The sequence below is a fragment of the Ornithorhynchus anatinus genome, chromosome 5, assembly GCF_004115215.2.
Source record: "Ornithorhynchus anatinus isolate Pmale09 chromosome 5, mOrnAna1.pri.v4, whole genome shotgun sequence".
Lineage (NCBI taxonomy): Eukaryota > Metazoa > Chordata > Mammalia > Monotremata > Ornithorhynchidae > Ornithorhynchus > Ornithorhynchus anatinus.
Window position 1 is genome coordinate 58,760,346 of NC_041732.1, and position 17,541 is coordinate 58,777,886.

At 51.0% G+C, this 17,541-nt stretch overlaps 1 protein-coding gene across 1 annotated transcript; it reads left to right on the forward strand.

Moving 5' to 3' along the window:
• Positions 1–1,999: 1,999 nt before the first annotated feature.
• On the forward strand, positions 2,000–3,301 carry LOC100079434 (transcription factor HES-5). Its single transcript, XM_029066309.2, has 3 exons — positions 2,000–2,126; positions 2,252–2,432; positions 2,595–3,301. Exons 1-3 carry the CDS (start codon positions 2,064–2,066, stop codon positions 2,834–2,836), a joined length of 486 nt encoding a protein of 161 aa, XP_028922142.1. The 5' UTR covers positions 2,000–2,063; the 3' UTR covers positions 2,837–3,301.
• The last annotated feature ends 14,240 nt before the right edge of the window (positions 3,302–17,541 follow it).

A 17,541-nucleotide genomic window follows, 5' to 3' on the forward strand; every position in this document is an offset into this window, starting at 1 on the left:
GGACAACCTGATTACCCTGTATCTACCCCAGCGCTTAGAACAGTGCTGGGCAGATAGTAAGCGCTTAACTAATGCCAACATTATTATTATCTCCCGCTACAGTGTCGAGTTTTTTTTTTTTGAGGGGGTTTTATGGTATTGGTTAGGCGCTTACTGTGTGCCAGGCACTCTACTAAATGCTGGGGTAGATATAGTTACTCAGGTTGGACACAGTCCCTGTCCCACATGGGGTTCGCAGTCTTAACCCCCATTTTCCAGATGAGAGAACCTGAAGAGGCTTGCCCAAAGTCGCACAGCCGACGAGTGGCAGAGCTGGGATTAGCACCCAGATCCTTCTGACTCCCGTGCCCGGGCTCTATCCACTAGTCCAGGCTGCTTCCTCGAAATTCAAAGCTAATATGATATAATGACGACGACGACCACGATAATAACAATCTGAGTCCCGTCCCAGCCCTCGCTTAGTGGCCGGGCTCAACCGGTTACCCACTTCGGAGGGCTTTCTCAAACGATGCCAAGAACGCCGTAGAGAAGCAGCGTGGACTAGTGACTAAAGCACAGGCCTGGGACTCGGAAGGTCGCGGGTACTCATCCTGGCTCCGCCACCTGTCTGCTTTGTGACTTTGGGCAAATCACTTCACTTCTCTGTGCTTCAGTTCCCTCTGTAAAATGGGGAAGCAAGACTGTGAGCCCCAGTTGGGACAGACTGTGAGCCCTTTGCCCCTCTACACTGTGAGCTCGCTGTGGGCAGGGATAGCCTCTCTTTCCTGCTGTAAAGTACTTTTCCGAGTGCTTATGCAGTGCTCTGCACACCGTAAACGCTCATAAGAGAAGCAGTTTAGTGGAAAGAGCACGGGACTGGAAGTCAGAGGACGTCAGTTCTAATCTCGGCTCCTCCACTTATCAGCCTTGTGATTTCGGACAAGTCACTTAACTTCTCTGGGCCTCAGGTACCTCAACTGTAAAATGGGGATTAGGACCGTGAGCACATGGGATAACCTGATTATCTACCCCAGCCTTTAGAAGAGTGGTTGGCAAATAGTAAGTACTTAACAAATACCGTGATGGTTATCATTATTATTCTCTGCGCCTCAGTTACCTCATCTGTAAAATGGGGATTAGGACTGTGAGCACCTGGGATAACCTGATTATCTACCCCAGCGTTTAGAACAGTGGCTGGCACACAGTAAAGGCTTAACAAATCCCACGATGGCTATCATTATTATTCTCTGCGCCTCAGTTACCTCATCTGTAAAATGGAGATGAAGACTGTGAGCCCCACGTGGGACAACCTGACCACCTCGTATCTGGCCCAGCTCTTAGAACAGAGCTTGTCACCTTGTAAGCGCTTAACCAATACCATTATCATCATCGTTATGATGGGAAGCAGCGTGGCTCAGTGGAAAAGAGCCCGGGCTTCGGAGTCAGACTGTGGGCAAGTCGCTTCACTTCTCCGTGCCTCAGTGACCTCATCTGTAAACTGGGGACGAAGACCGGGAGCCTCACGGGGGCCAGCCTGATGACCCTGCATCTCCCCCGGCGCTTAGAACGCTGCTCGGCACACAGTAAGCAAGCGCGGAACAAATACCAACATTATTATCGTTCTTATCAATAAATACGATTGAATGAATGATGAACGAGAGGGACCGGGTCCAGCCCGATCTGTTGTATCGGTACAGTGCCTGGCCCACAGTAAGCGCTTAATCGGTACCGTTCTTCTTCTTCTTCTTCTTCTGATCATCGCGCCCGTCCCGCCCGAGGTCCGGCGCGTTCCCAGATCGCGGTGCGGCGTCTCCCCTCCCCCGGGGCCGGGCCGGGCCCCCGCCCAATCCCCACCTGCTCTCGGGGAGAAGGTCATTATCCCCCGGGCTATTCACGGCCGGTGGAGCGTGCAAGAATGGGTGGTTGCCCATTGTCCCTCCTGGCCCTCCCATTGGCTACCGACTGTGGGAACCGCCGGTCAACTCGAGCCCCACAGCTTCTCAGCTAGCCCTTCTCCCATAAATAGCAGCCTCCCGGCCCGGCCCCGCACGACACGTTTCCCCCCCCAGCCCCGGATAACCTCCATGGCTCCGAGCGCTCTTTTCCTGGAACCCGGCTCTCTGCTCACGCCCAAAGAGAAGAACAAAGTAAGTCGAGGCACCCCCCTTCTCCTCCGTCCCCCCTTCCCAACGCCTCCTGAGCTCCAGGCCTCGACGAGGCTAACGGGCCTCTCTCTCTCTTTTTCCCCCCTCCCCTCCCTTTCCTCGGGCAGCTGAGGAAGCCGGTGGTGGAGAAGATGCGCCGGGATCGCATCAACAGCAGCATCGAGCAGCTGAAGCGTCTGCTGGAGACCGAATTCCAGAGGCGCCAGCCCCACTCCAAGCTGGAAAAGGCAGACATCCTGGAGATGACCGTCAGCTACCTGAAACAGCAAAGTCACCTGCAGGTCAAAGGTGAGAGAAGGCCCCCCACCCCATCCCCCCTGCCCCGAGGGGGAGGAAGGGAGGGGGGGAGAAGATTGGGGAGGGGGAGTTGTGTGTGCGTCAGAACGTTGAGGACTGTTTCTTGCTTCGGTCTAAATGCGGGCTTTTTTTTCCCTTCTCCTCTTCCTCTAGCTGCCGGGGCCTTGCACAAGACTTCCCAGCTGGACTTCAAGGAGGGCTACTCCCGCTGCCTGCAGGAGGCTTTCCATTTCCTCTCCCTGCACAAAGTCCAGACGGAGACCCAGACCAAACTCCTGAGCCACTTTCAGAAGACCCCCGTGCCTGCCCCCGAGGGCCTCTACCCCCTGTTTCCCCCAAACCCGCCCAAGCAGGCCGCTCTGAAGACCCCCGGTCCTCTCTGGAGACCCTGGTAGACCGGGACGCTGGCTGGACGTCTGGACGCTGTTTTCCTCTCTTTCGTTCTAAATGTCAAATCCAGAGGAAGGAGGGGGGGCTTCCTTGATTCCTTCCCCCTTCCCCCTCCTCCTCTTTTCAGTAGGGAATATTATTTCCCCTTGTTATTTATGTAGGAGAATGGAATACTACTAAAATCTCAGGCTCCCGGGGGCAGGGGGAGGAGGGGCTGAGTATTCTGTTGGTTGGTGTGAACCAATGCAGCATTGGGTTGGGGGTATGCCCACGGGGTGGGGGAGGGGGGGTCTTCGTCGAAGGAGCCTTCGTGGGGCGTTGCGTGTTATGTATGTTACAGTGGTACGGTAAGATTGTGCATCTAGGCAGTTTGGAGACCTTGGCCGCAGGTGACTTGCATTGGCTGGAAATTGCCACCGGTTTGGTTGGATGGGCCAGTGGAAAGGAGCAGGCCGGAGGGCAACTCGGTTGGGTGGGGGTGGGAGGGGGGGGCTGGAAGAAATTACTGGCTTCAGTGATTTCAGTAATTCAGTAGTCTGCCCCCCACCCCCGCTCTTTGCTGCCTTAAAGCCCTGCCAAGGTAGAGGCTGGCTTAGCCAAGAGAGGCTAGGTCACCCGTGTATGGAACATTTCTATGACGGGGCTACTTTTTTTCTGTTAATGAAAAAGGCCGGATGAAACTGCTTTATATTAAAGGCATTAAGAGGGAGCTGGGAGGTTCGAATGTTATACATTTTTTTTTTTTTTTTGGAAGTGTCTAGCTGTCTCCGGCAGTTAAGTGAGAACACCGTTGCCACGGTGACTGACTGACTCTGGATTCGGGGGTTGAAGTCCCGACAGCTGACACGGGGAATGGCCCGGGCTATTAACCGGGCGGATTGGGAGTGCATACTGTGTATGCGATTGTGCGTTTGTACCAGATGCGTTGGTAAAGCTGAATAAAAGTGCTTTGATGTGCAAAACCCTCTCTGTCTGGTGTTTCTCTGCCCACATGGCGCCTGGAGGCCCCTGGAAATGCCAACCTCTCTAATCCCCAGCCCACCGACTCCACCCGCTGCTGGCAGACTCTCACCTTTCGATCTGTCGTACCCAAAAGCCTTCACCTTGGGGGAAGGATCCGAGGAAGCTTTACCTTGGGCCGAGCAATTTTGTGATATCTGTTGAGCTCTCACTATGTGCCAGGCACTGTCACTAAGCGCTGGGGTGAATACAAGCCAATCGGGTTGGACACAGTCCCTGTCTCCCGTGGGGCTCACGGTCTCAATCCCCATTTTACAGATGGGGCAACTGAGGCACAGAGAAGTGTAGTGACTTGCCCAAGATCACCCAGCAGACAAGCGGTGGAGCCTCTCAACCTCTTGGGTGTATCTTAAGGTGGGTCGGCAGAGGGGAGGGTCAGTGACCCTGGGCAAGGGGAGAGTTGGGGAGTGACAGCTTGGAGTAGCCCAGTAAAGTACACTCTCATTTATTTTGCCAAGGGGGTTAAGGTCGATAGGAGACAAGACACTCGCAAGTGCCTGCTCTTCACTGAGAATGTCGGGGTTAGAGAGGGGTAGTCTCTCTGACTGTGCAGAGTAAATAAACTAGACACAAGATTTGAGATCTTTCTAGTCCTTAGGTCCGGACGGGAACACCGGGTGAGTGAAAGGGAGAAGTCCAGTGCAGACAGCTGTGGTGAAATAACTTTTGCCTCCACTGCTGGGAACCAGGCAAGCTCCAGCCCCCACTGTCACGGCAGCTGGGAAGCAGCACGGCCTAGTGGTTACAACACGAGCCTGGGACTCTGAAGGATCTGGGTTCTAATCCAGACCCCGCCATCTGTCTGCTGTGCGACTTTGGGCAAATCACTTCTATTCTCTGGCTCTCATTTACCAAATCTGTAAAATGGGAATTAAGACCGTGAGGCCCCATGTGGGACATGGACTGTGTCCAACCTGATTTGCTTTTATCTACCCCAGTGCTTACAGAGCCTGGCCATTAGTAAGCGTTTAACAGATAGCATTAAAAAAAGTTGGGAGCCAGAAACTATCATCTCCCATCCCTCCCGGGGAGATAACACCTATGATGGCTCTTTGGGACACATTTTAGAGGAAGATTAATTGGGGAGCGGAGGTCCCGCCCATCTCTTGCTACAGCTTCAGTGCCCCTAACACCGTGGCTCACAGTCCTAACCTTCCGGGAGGCATCCACACAAGTCCGCTCTCCTGAGGCTCTTCCAAACACTAAGTGCAGTGTTCTGTACAGAGTGAATGCCCAGCGAAAACTACCGAGTGACTGATTTAAGGGCATCCCTTGGAGCTCATCGCTGGCAGGATGCAAGGGAGGGAGGAGAGATCTTTCATCCATTCGATAGTATTTATTGAGGGCTAACTGTGTGCAGAGCACCGTACTAAGCACTTGGAAAGTACAATTCAGGAACAAATAGAGACAATCCCAGCCCACAACGGGCTCACGGTCTAGAAGGGGGAGGCAGACATCAAAACAAGTAAACAGGCATCAATATAAATAGAATTACAGATATGTACGCATCAGTAAAATAAATAGAATTATAAATAGGGTCATAAATACACACAAGTGCTGTGGGGAGGAGAGGGAGAGCAGAGGAAAAGGGGCCTTAATCCGGGAAGGCCTCCTGGAGGAGGTGAGCTTTCAGTAGAGATCTCTCCACTCCCCAGGATTCATGAAAGCAAGGAGGGTTTTTCTGACTGGAGGAGTTGGTGCGCAGTCCCTTCCCATTCCCCAGTCTCCGTCAGAGCTGTGGCCCATGGCAATGGTTAGGGGAGGGAAAACTTTCAAATCCTCAGAGACTGACGGATAGGGGAATGGAAAGCCATGCTTGGAGAGAGTAGAGGGAGATGGAGTCTGTACAAAGCAAAGAGGGGAACCTCTCAATCAATCAATCGATGGATGGATCGTATTTAAGGAGGGCTTACCGTGTACGAAACATTGTGTTAAGAGCTTGGTGTTTCTGGTGTTTCTCTGCCCGCAGGGCACCGGGATGGCCAGGCCTCCCTGAGGGCTGTTCTGGAGGCCCTTAGAAATACCAACCTCTTCAATCCCCAGTTTACGGATTCCATCCCCTCACCGTTCCACCCGCCCTGCCCTAAGAGCTTCATCTTGGGGGAAGGAGCTGAGGCAGCTTCAGTCCATGTCGAGCAACTGTGACATCGTTTAAGACACCTAGCTCTTCATCTGTTTATTAGTCTATTGGATGTATCTCTCCCTCTGGCTTTAAGAGGGTCAAACCGTCCTGGGCAAGGGGAGAGTCTATAGAGCCGGTCGACACGTCCCCTGCCCACAACGACCTTACAGTCTACACTCTCCTTCAACTCAGTGAGGGTCACTTAGGAGAAGCAGCGTGGCTCAGTGGCAAGAGCATGGGCTTTGGAGTCAGGGCTCATGAGTTCGAATCCCGGCTCTGCCACTTGTCAGCTGTGTGACTGTGGGCAAGTCACTTAACTTCTCTGTGCCTCAGTTCCCTCATCTGTAAAAATGGGGATTAAGACTGTGAGGCCCACGTGGGACAACCTGATTCCCCTATGTCTACCCCAGCGCTTAGAACAGTGCTCGGCACATAGTAAGCGCTTAACAAATACCAACATTATTATTATTATTATTAAGAGCGCGGGCTTGGGAGTCAGAAGTCGTGGGTTCTAATCCCGCCCCTGCCACTTGTCAGCTATGTGACTTTGGGCAAGTCACTTCATTTCTCTGGGCCTCAGTGACCTCATCTGTAAAAGGGGGATTAAGACTGTGAGCCCCACCTGGGACAACCTGATTATTCTGTATCTACTCCAGCTCTTAAACGAGTGCTTGGCACCTATTAAGTGCTTAACAAATATCAACATTATTATTATTATTATTATTATTATGAAAGAGCCCGGGCTTGGGAGTCGAAGGTCATGGGTTTGAATCCCGGCTCTGCCACTTGGCAGCTGTGTGACTGTGGGCAAGTCACTTTACTTTGGGCCTCAATGACCTCATCTGTAAAATGGGGATTAAGACTGTGAGCCTCACGTGGGACAACCTGATGACCCTGTATCTACCCCAGCGCTTAGAACAGTGCTCTGCACATAGTAAACGCTTAACAAATACCATTATTATTATTATTATTGTTATTATTATTATCATTATTTCCTCCCTTCCCCGCCTCCCTCCAGTCTAACCGGGGCCCAGGAGCGGGAGAGTGTAGAGCTTTGCTGCCACCTAATGGCCATCGGGATGATTGATTCCATCAATCAATCAATCAATCAATCAATCAATCAATTCATGCGTACATTCATTCAATCGTATTTATTGAGCTCTCACGTTGTGCAAAGCACTGTACTGAGAGCTTGGGAGAGTACAACACCAGACACATCCCCTTCCCACAACGAGCTTACATTCTAGAGGCAGAGAGCTTACAGACTAGACTTGATTATCTCCTTTCCATCCCAGGGCTTAGTAAAGTGCTCAGCACATAGTAAGTGCTTCAAAATGCCACAGTTATTATTTTCTTCGATTGATTGACTGACTGAATGATTGATTGACGAGGTCCTTTTCTAACAGGTCCATCAGCCAGATGTCTTGAAGTTTAAATCTGAGTCTCTTGCTTCCGAACCTGGGAGAGAAGGCAGGAGAAGCAGCAAGGCATAGTGGATAGAACACGGGCCTGGGAGTCAGAAGGTCATGGGTTCTAATCCCGCCTCTGCCACTTGTCTCCTGTGTGACCTTGGGCAAATCACTTCACTTCTCTGGGCCTCAGTCCCCTCATCTGTAAAATGGGGGTTATGACTCTGAGTCCTATTTGGGACAGGAACTGTGTCCGACCAGATTGACTTGTATCTACCTCAGTGCTTAGAACAGTGTTTGGCACATAGTAAGTGCTAAACGCGTACATAATAATATGTTTCCCGCCCATAATGAGCTCACGGTCTAGCGGGGCAAGGCCTCCTTCTAGAAGAGTCTAGAGGACAGGCCTCCTCCACCTTTAATAATAATAATTGTTATTATTATCATGGTACTTTCTTAGCATCTGCCATGTTAATGTAATAATAATAATAATTGCAATTATTATTATTAATGGTGGAGGAGGACTTCCCCCTCTAAACTGTGAGTTCGTTATAGGCAGGGAACGTGTCTTCCAACTCTGCAGTATTGGACTCTCCCAAGTGCTTAGGACGGAGCTCTGAACACATTGAATGCTCAATAAATACCACTGATTGATCGAATGGTAAATTGACACTCCTCCACCTGCCCTTTCCTGATCAATGTATGTGGGGCTGTGAGAGGCCTGTTCCCTCCTCCCCTGAGACCAAAATGCTAGTTTGACTGAGTTGCTTCTGGGGCCAAAGCAAATCTGTTTTTTTTTAAATGGTATTTTTTTTAAGCGCGTACTATGTACCGAGCACTGTACTAAGGGCTGGGGTAGCTGCAAGACTCACCCAAGGAGCCCAGCGGCCAGGTCTCTTGTCATTTCCAGAAGCCTCTATTATAAACTCCTGAAACTGGGGATGATGTCTCTGTGGCTTCTACCAAGAGAGTCACGTTTTGCTAAAAAACATTTACAAAGTGAGATGATTGATCACAGAAATGCCACAATGAATAGCCAAGTGGAAAGAGCAATGGCCTGGGAGTCAGAGGACTTGGGTTCTCAACCCGGCTCCACCACTTACCTGGTGTGTGACCTTGGACAAGACATTTCATTTCTCTGATCCTCAATTTTCTCACCTAGAAAATGGGGATTCAAAGCCTGCAGTTTCATGGTGTTTGTTAAGCACTTCCCTTGTGCCAGGCATTGTTCTAAGCGCTGGGGTAGATACAAGCTAATCAAGTTGGAAACAGTCCATATCCCATATAGCATTCAAAGAATTAATCCCCATTTACAGATGAGGTAAGTAAGGCACAGAGAAGTGAAATGACCTGCCCAAGGTCACCCAGCGGACAAGTGGGGAAGCCAGGATTATTACTACCAATAATAATATATGGTATTTGTTCAGCTCTTCCTACGTGGCAAGCGTTGTACTAAGCACTGGGGTAGATACAAGTAAATCGAGTTGGACACAGTCTCTGTCCCACCTGGGGTTCCCAGCCTCATTCCCCATTTTACAGATGTGTTAACTGAGGCACAGAGAAGTGAAGTGACTTGCCCAAGGTCACACAGCAGGCAAGTGCAGAGCCGGGATTAGAACCCAGGTTCTTCTGACTCCCAGGCCCATGCTCTAGCCACCAGGCCACGTTGCTTCTCCACTCCTCCTCCCCCTTGGATTGTGAGCCCCATTTGATTCAGGGACTGCATTCGAACTGATTGTCTTGACTCTACCCCAGATTTTTAGTATAGTTCTTGTCACAAGTAAGGGTCTAACAATACCACAGTTATTATCACTCAATCAATCATATTTCCTGAGTGCTTACTGTGTGTAGGGCACTCTACTAAGCACTCGGAGAGTCCAACACGTCAGAGCTTGGTAGACACCTTTCCTGTCCACAACGAGTTTACGGTCTTAAGGGGGAGACAGACGTTAATGTCATAAAGAATTTATTATCTATGATTTATAGATATATAAATAATGTGTAATCTATGATTTATATATACGTAAATGCTGTAGAATCGAGGCGGAGGGGCGAATATCAAATGCCCCCAAATGAATCCAGGGGCAGAGATGGAGTAGGAGGAACTGCTAAGCGGGGCCTGGGAGAGCATTTTCTTCCAGTATGTCTGGTAGATACCGTCCCTGTCCACAACGAGTTTACAGTCTTAAGAGGGAGACGGACGTTAGTGTAATAAATAATTTATAATCTATGATTTATAGGTTTGTAATGCTGTGGGATCGAGGCGGAGGGGGGAATATCTAATGCCCCCAGATGAATCCGGGGGCAGAGATGGAGTTGGAGAAACTGCTAAACGGGGCCTGGGAGAGCGTTTTCTTCCAGTAGGTTTTGACCGGCAGAGAAAGAGGAGTCTGGAGAGATAGATAACTTCTCTCTTATCCTTTTCTACAGCCTTGGAGTCGCTGATGGAGAAAACTAACGCTCGGGGTGTCTGTCACTGGTGAAGCGAAGTTGCTTCCAAGTTCCGCCTAACTCACCGCTCCACTTTCCAAACCAAGGACAGCTCCCCGACCGAGCGGACGAGTCCACGAGAGGTCCGAGGCCATCAATCAACAATTCACTTAATAATAAAAATAGTATTTGTTAAGCGCTTACTATGCGCCGGACAACGGACTAAGCGCTGGGGTGGGTACGAGCAAATTGGGTTGGACACAGTCCCTGTCCCACATGAAGCTCACGGCCTCAATCCCCGTTTTACGGATGAGGTAACTGAGGCACTAAGAAATGAAGTGACTTGCCCAAAGTCACACAGCAGACAAGTGGCGGAGTCGGGATTAGAACCCACGACGTTCTGACTCCTAGGCCTGTGTTCTATCCGCTGTGCCATATCGCTTCTCTATACGAGATAATTGGGGTAGACACAATCCCTCTCCCACACGGGGCTCACAGCCTTAATCCCCATTTCACAGATGAAGGAATTGAGGCACAGAGAAGTTTTGTGACTGGCCCAAAATCACACAGCAGACAAATCACAGAGCAGGGGTTAGAACCCATGACCTTCTGACTGGTCATGACCATGGTCTTCTGGTCATGACCTTCATGACCACGCTGAACGCTTACTGTGCGCAGAGGACTGTTCTAGGTTCTAGAGTTTACAGTCTAGAGGAGGAGGCAGGCGTTAATATGAATAAATAAGAAATTTATAGTAATTTAAAGATATGTACTTAATGGGGATGGGGATCATGCTAACATCAGCGTGGCTCAGTGGAAATAGCACGGGCTTGGGAGTCAGAGGTCATAGATTCGAATCCCGGCTCTGCCACCTGTCAGCTGTGTACTATGGGCAAGCCACTTCACTTTTCTGGGGTTCGGTTACCTCATCTGGAAAATGGGGATTGAGACTGTGAGCCTCACGTGGGGCAACCTGATTACGCTGTAAATCCACCCCAGCGCTCAGAACAGTGCTCTGCACATAGTAAGCGTTTAACAAATACCAACATTAACATCAAATGCCCGTAGGTCACAGACCCACATGCACAGAAGACTCAGAAGGGAGAGGGTGCCGGGGAAAAGAGGACTTAAGAAGGTCTTTAAGAGACCTTAATGATGCTTTGAAGGTGGTCAGAGAGGTGGTCTGGCGTATATGGAGGAGGAGGGAGTTCCAGGCTAGGGGGAGGATTCATCCGTTCAATCGTATTTACTGAGCGCTCACTATGTGCAGGGCACTGGACTTAGACGAGAACGGGGCACAGTGAATAAACTGGCTCTGGAGGAGCAGAGTGTAAGGCCTGGGGTGTAACAGGAGACCACTGAGTTAGGATGGGGCGAGGTGCTTGAGTGCTTTAAAGCTAATGGTGAGGCGTTCCTGTCTGATGGGGAGATGGACGGGCAACCACTGGAGATTCTCGAGCAGTGGGGAGACATGGACTGAACGTTTCTGTTGATAAATGATCCGTGCGGCAGAATGAAGTACGGATTGGAGTGGGGAGAGAGAGGAGGCCAGGAGCTCAGTAAGGAGGTTGTTTTTGTCTGTCCGTCTCCCCCGATTAGACTGTAAGCCCGTCAATGGGCAGGGACTGTCTCTATCCGTTGCCGATTTGTCCGTTCCAAGCGCTTAGTACAGTGCTCTGCACATAGTAAGCGCTCAATAAATACTACTGAATGAATGAGGTTGACTTAGTAATCGAGGTGGGATAGGATAAGTGCTTTGATCAGCATGTAATAATTTGGATGGAGAGGAAAGGGCAGACTTTATTCATTCATTCATTCAATCGTAGTTCTTGAGCACTCACTATGTGCAGAGCACTGTACTAAGCGCTTGGAATGTACAAGTCGGCAACAGATAGAGACAATCCCTGCCCAACAACGGGCTCACGGTCTAAACGGGGGAGACAGACGATAAAACAAAACAAGTAGACAGGCGTCAATACCATCAAGATAATTATTCGTTCATTCAGTAGCATTTATGGAGCGCTTACTATGTGCAGAGCACTGTACTAAGCGCTTGGAATGGACAATTGGGCAACAGTTCCTGCCCAGTGACGGGCTCACAGTCTAAACGGGGAGACAGACAGCAAAGCAAAACGGAACAAAACAAAACCAGACAACATCATCAAGATAAATAGAATCCAGGAGATAGACACCTCATTAACAAAATAAATAGGGTAATAAATAATATATACAAATGAGCACAGTGCTGAGGGGAGGGGAAGCGGGAAGAGCAGAGCGTAGGAGGGGGAAGGGGAGGGGAAGCAGAGGGAAAGGTGGGTTCAGTCTGGGAAGAAGGCCTCCTGGTGAATCATACATATATACACATCATTAATAAAATAGAGTAATAAATAATATATAATATATACTCTAGCAAATGTGGTGAAGGTGAGAAGCAGCGTGGCTCAGCGGAAAGAGCCCAGGCTTGGGAGTCAGAGGTCATGAGTTCGGATCCCGGCTCTGCCACTTGTCAGCTGTGTGACTTTGGGCAAGTCACTTCACTTCTCTTTGCCTCAGTTACCTCCTCTGTAAAATGGGGATGAAGACTGGGAGCCTCATGTGGGACAACCTGATTACCCTGTATATCCCAGCGCTTAGAACAGTGCTCTGCACATAATAAGCGCTTAATAAATACCAACATTATTAAAACCGACAGGACTGGGTGACAGATTGAACTTGTGGGTGGTTTGAGAAAGATGAGTCAAGGACAACGCCAAGATTATGGGCTTGTGAGACAGAGAAGATAGTGGTATTGTCTTCAGTTGATGGGAAAGACAGGGAGAGTAAAGGGTTCGGGTTGGAAGATAAGGAGTGGGGTATGGAAACCAAACGGGGTAGGATGTCTGTAGAATATTGGAGGGGGCCAAAAGAGGTCTCCGTGGGGGACGAGCAGCACGTCTTAGTGGAAAGAGCACAGGCTTGGGAGTCAGAGGTCATGAGTTCTAATCCCGACTCCGCCACTTGTCAGTTGTATGACTTTGGGCAAGCCACTTAACTTCTCCGTGCTCAGTTACCTCATCTGTAAAATGGGGATTAAGACCGTGAGCCCCACGTAGGACAATCTGATAGCCTGGTGTCTATCACGGCGCTTAGAACAGTGCTTGGCACCTAGAAAGCACTTAAATACCATTATTATTGTTATTATCATTATGAGGCATGGCCTGGAATAGTGGGTAGAACATGGGCCTGAGAGTCAGAAGGTCATGGGTTCTAATCCCGACTCTACCACTTTTCTGCTGTGTGACCTTGGGCAAGTCATTTCTTTTTACCTCAGTTACTTCATCTGTAAAACGGGCATCGAAACTGCCCACGTGGGAGAGGGACTGTGTCCAACCCAACTCACTTGTACGCACTCCAGCGTTTAGCACAGTGACTGACACATAGTAAGCGCCCCACGTGGGAGAGGGACTGTGCCCAACCCAGTTTACTTGTACGCCCCCCAGCGTTCAGTACAGTGACCGACGCGTAGTAAGCGCTTAACAAATATCACAACTGTTATGGGAAAGAGAGCAAGGGAGGAGGCTGGGGGTCTGATAGAGGAATATCAGAATCGATGAGCGTAGAGACCGTACAGTTACTAGAGATTATAAAAGCAAGCGTGAGGCCAGGTCGGTGAGTGTGTGAGGTGGGGTAGAGGAGGAACTCGCTGGAAGAGAGGAGTGAGAGGAGGTGGATAGTGGAAGGATCTCTGGGGACGTCCACATGAACGTCCAAGACCCTAAGGATCAACGTAGGAATGGAGAATGACAGAAGAAATGGGAGAAAGGGATCAAAATACTTAAGGAAATTGGAGGAGGGGCCTGGGGAGCCATAGGTGATCGTGACTAGTAATTGGAGTGGGTGGTAAAGGCGGATGATATGGGCTTCAGAGGAAGGGAAAGAGAGGGATGAGGGAGGTGGAATGGTGCGAAAGAGGCGCTGGGGAGCAAGAAGGAAGCCGATTCAGTGAATCTGGGGGAGTGGAAGAACACGAAGCAGCCTGGTTTAGAGGAGAGAGCCCGGGCTCGGACAGGACGTGGGTTCTAATCCCAGCTCCGCCACTTGTCAGCTGTGTGACCTTGGGCAGGTCACTTCACTTCTCTGGGCCTCAGTGACCTCATCTGTAAAATGGGGGTTAAGACTGGGAGCCTGATTACCTTGTAATCTATCCCAGCGCTTAGAATAGTGCTTGGCACATAGCGTTTAACAAATATCATGATCGTTATTACTATTATGAGTTCTCTCCCCCCACCTCCGCCCTCCCCCAGAAAGAGAGGCAGGGGTGACAGTGTCACTGGGGAAAGCCAAGTTTCAGTGATAGCGCGTGGCTCAGTGGAAAGAGCCCGGGCTTGGGAGTCGGAGGTCATGGGTTCCAAACTCGGCTCTGCCACTTGTCAGCTGTGTGACTGTGGGCAAGTCACTTCACTTCTCTGGGCCTCAGTTCCCTCATCTGTAAAATGGGGATTAAGAGTTTGAGCCTCACGTGGGACAACCTGATGACCCTGTATCTCCCCCAGCGCTTAGAACAGAGCCCTGCACCTAGTAAGCGCTTAACAAATACCAACATTATTATTATAGCGACGATGAGCGGTGAATTGGGCCAGGCACAGATAAATGATGAAGGGGAGCTTCCTCATGACGGAGCCGGGGTTCCACAGGATGCGCTTGAAGAAGAAGAAGAAGAAGAAGAATAGCAATAATAATAATAAACAACAACACTGTGGTATTTGTTAAGCGCTTACTATGTGCCGGGCACTAAGCGCTGGGACGGATACAGGCAAATCGGGTTGGACACAGTCCCCGTCCCACCCGGGGCTCACGTTCTCAATCCCCATTTTCCAGATGAGGGAACTGAGGCCCAGAGAAGTGAAGTGACTTGCCCGAGGTCACCCAGCAGACAAGTGACGGAGCCGGGATTAGTGGCCGTGGCAAATTCCGCTAGTAGATGGCGACTCCGCAGCTCCCAGCCGGGGGGGAATCCACAAATCCTGAACTGCGATTAGCGAGTCATTATAGCGCTGTTTGTAGTGAACGGGCGAGAGGTAGCAAGTCGTTAGATGTGATGGGCAGTTGTTATTTCGTTGTTATCACCTTGGTGAGTCGTTGGTCCCGCTTTTTAGGCGGGGCGTTGGAGTCCTAAGGCTCGACGGGGTCGGGGGTGGGGGGGATTCCTTCCTCGTGCAGTCCCAAATCCTAGGGATACAAGAGCTGGGGGATGAGGATGCCGTTGTCCCCTCCATCGGTTCCAGGCCCCCCACAGTGAAGGGATGGAGGGGGGCCGGCTCAGTGGAAAGAGCCTGGACTTCGAAGTCAGAGGTCGTGGGTTCGATTCCCGGCTCTGTCACTCGTCAGCTGTGTGACTGTGGGCAAGTCACTTCACTTCTCTGGGCCTCAGTTACCTCATCCGGAAAATGGGGATTAACTGTGAGCCTCACGTGGGACCACCCGATTACCCTGTATCTCCCCCGGCGCTTAGAACGGTGCTCAGCACATAGCAAGCGTTTAACAAATACCGACATTATTATGCCTCTTTCTTCTGTTCAATCCCGTGCCTCCGGTGGGCAGGGTAGGGGGACGACGACCCTCGCCTTTGCTCAGTCCATTTGCAGAGGCCGACTCTTCCCTCAGGTGCATGGAGATTCTCCAAGCGGACTCCATGATGAATGCCTTCTCACCTACTCTCCCTTCTTCCATCTCGTCGATCTCGCCGCCCACTCCTGGCCCGCGTTCTCCCTAGGGCCTGGAATTCCCTCCCATCTCCCATCCGACAGTCCACTTCCACCTTCCGAAACCCTTCGAAAACTTCCACCTTCCAAAACACAGCTTCTCCAAGAGGCCTCCCCGGACTCAACCCTTTATTTCCCCTATTTACTCTCCCTTCTGAATCGACTATAAACTTGACAATAATGATAATAATAAGAGTAATCATAATAGTATTTGTTAAGCACTTTCTATGTGCCAAGCACTGTTCTATGCTCTGGGGTAATAATAATGTTGGTATTTGTTAAGCGCTTACGATGTGCAGAGCACTGTTCTAAGCGCTGGGGGAGATACAGGGTAATCGGGTTGCCCCACGTGAGGCTCACAGTGAATCCCCATTTTCCAGATGAGGTAACTGAGCCACAGAGAAGTTAAGTGACTTGCCCAAGGTCACACAGCTGCCAAGTGGCAGAGCCGGGATTCGAACCCATGACCTCCGACTCCCAAGCCCGGACTCTTGCCACTGAGCCACGCTGCTTCTCTAAACCGTCCCTGGGTGGGCTCGAACCACCAACCTTTCGGTTAACAGCCACAGAGACGCCCACAACAGTCCTTCCATGCTTCGTCCCCTCCAGGTTATCCCGATTTGTGATCCAATTCTTCTCCCTCTGGTTTAGACTGTGATCTCCATGTGGGACAGGGACTGTGTCAAACCTGATTATCTTGTATTTACCCCAGTGCTTATAGCAGTGCTTGACACATAATCAGTGCTTACCAAACACCATAAAAACATGAAATGGAGGATATTTTGTCAAATTGCTTTTGAAAGAAAGAATAATGTGGGCTTAAAATGTTGGTATTTGTTAAGCGCTTACTATGTGCCGAGCACTGTTCTAAGCGCTGGGGTAAACACAGGGGAATCAGGTTGTCCCACATGGGGCTCACAGTCTAAATCCCCATTTTACAGATGAGGGAACTGAGGCACAGAGAAGTTAAGTGACTTGCCCACAGTCACACAGCTGACAAGTGGCAGAGCCGGGATTCGAACTCATGTGCCCTGACTCCAAAGCCCGTGCTCTTTCCACTGCGCCACGCTGCTTCTCAATTACTCCATTTACTCCATTCTCAATTATTCGGCAAGGGATAGAGACCATCCGTGCACAACGACGGGCTCCCAGTCTAATCCACGAATGAATGGGAAGGACCAACATCTAGCCTTCATTCATTCATTCGATCCTCTCTATTGTGCTCACACAATGTGCAGAACACTGTCCTAAGCGCTCGGAATGGACGATTCGGCCACGGATAGAGACCCTCCCCGCCCGACGACGGGCTCCCGGGCTCAGCAGGGCAGAGCAGCGGCGTGGCTCAGTGGCGAGAGCCCGGGCTGGGGAGTCAGAGGTCACGGGTTCGAATCCCAGCTCTGCCACTTGGCAGCCGGGTGACTGTGGTCGAGTCACTTCTCTGGGCCTCAGTGACCTCCTCTGTCAAATGGGGATTAACAGTGAGCCTCAAGGGGGACAACCTGGTGAGCCTGTATCTCCCCCGGCGCTTAGAACAGTGCTCTGCACATAGTAAGCGCTTAACAAACACCAACATTATTATTATTAGCAGCAGCAGCTCGAGGCCTGGCACGAGGCCTGGCAGGAGGCAGGGAGGGCCGCAACCGTCAGTGCAACTGTGTTCCGGAAGCCCAGGGGGCCGGACAAGCTGTTCCCACTCGGGGGGCACCCAAGGGGTGGGGGGAGGGGCGTGGCGTGGGTGGGTGGGCAGGGGAGGCCCACTCTGCAGCGCCTGCGCACTAGGCCAGTTCCCGCCTTTTGGGCCGCCTGCGGGGCAACTGCTCAGCTGCCCGGGGCCTCGACCTGCAGGCCGCCCACCAACCGGGCCTCGGGCCCGTTGGCACGTGTACCTGGTGCCCATTGGGCCCGTGGGCCTGGTGCCCGAGGGCCCGTGCCCATTGGCCCGTGGGCCTAGGGCCCATTGGCTCGTGCTTGGTGCCCGTGGGTAGGTG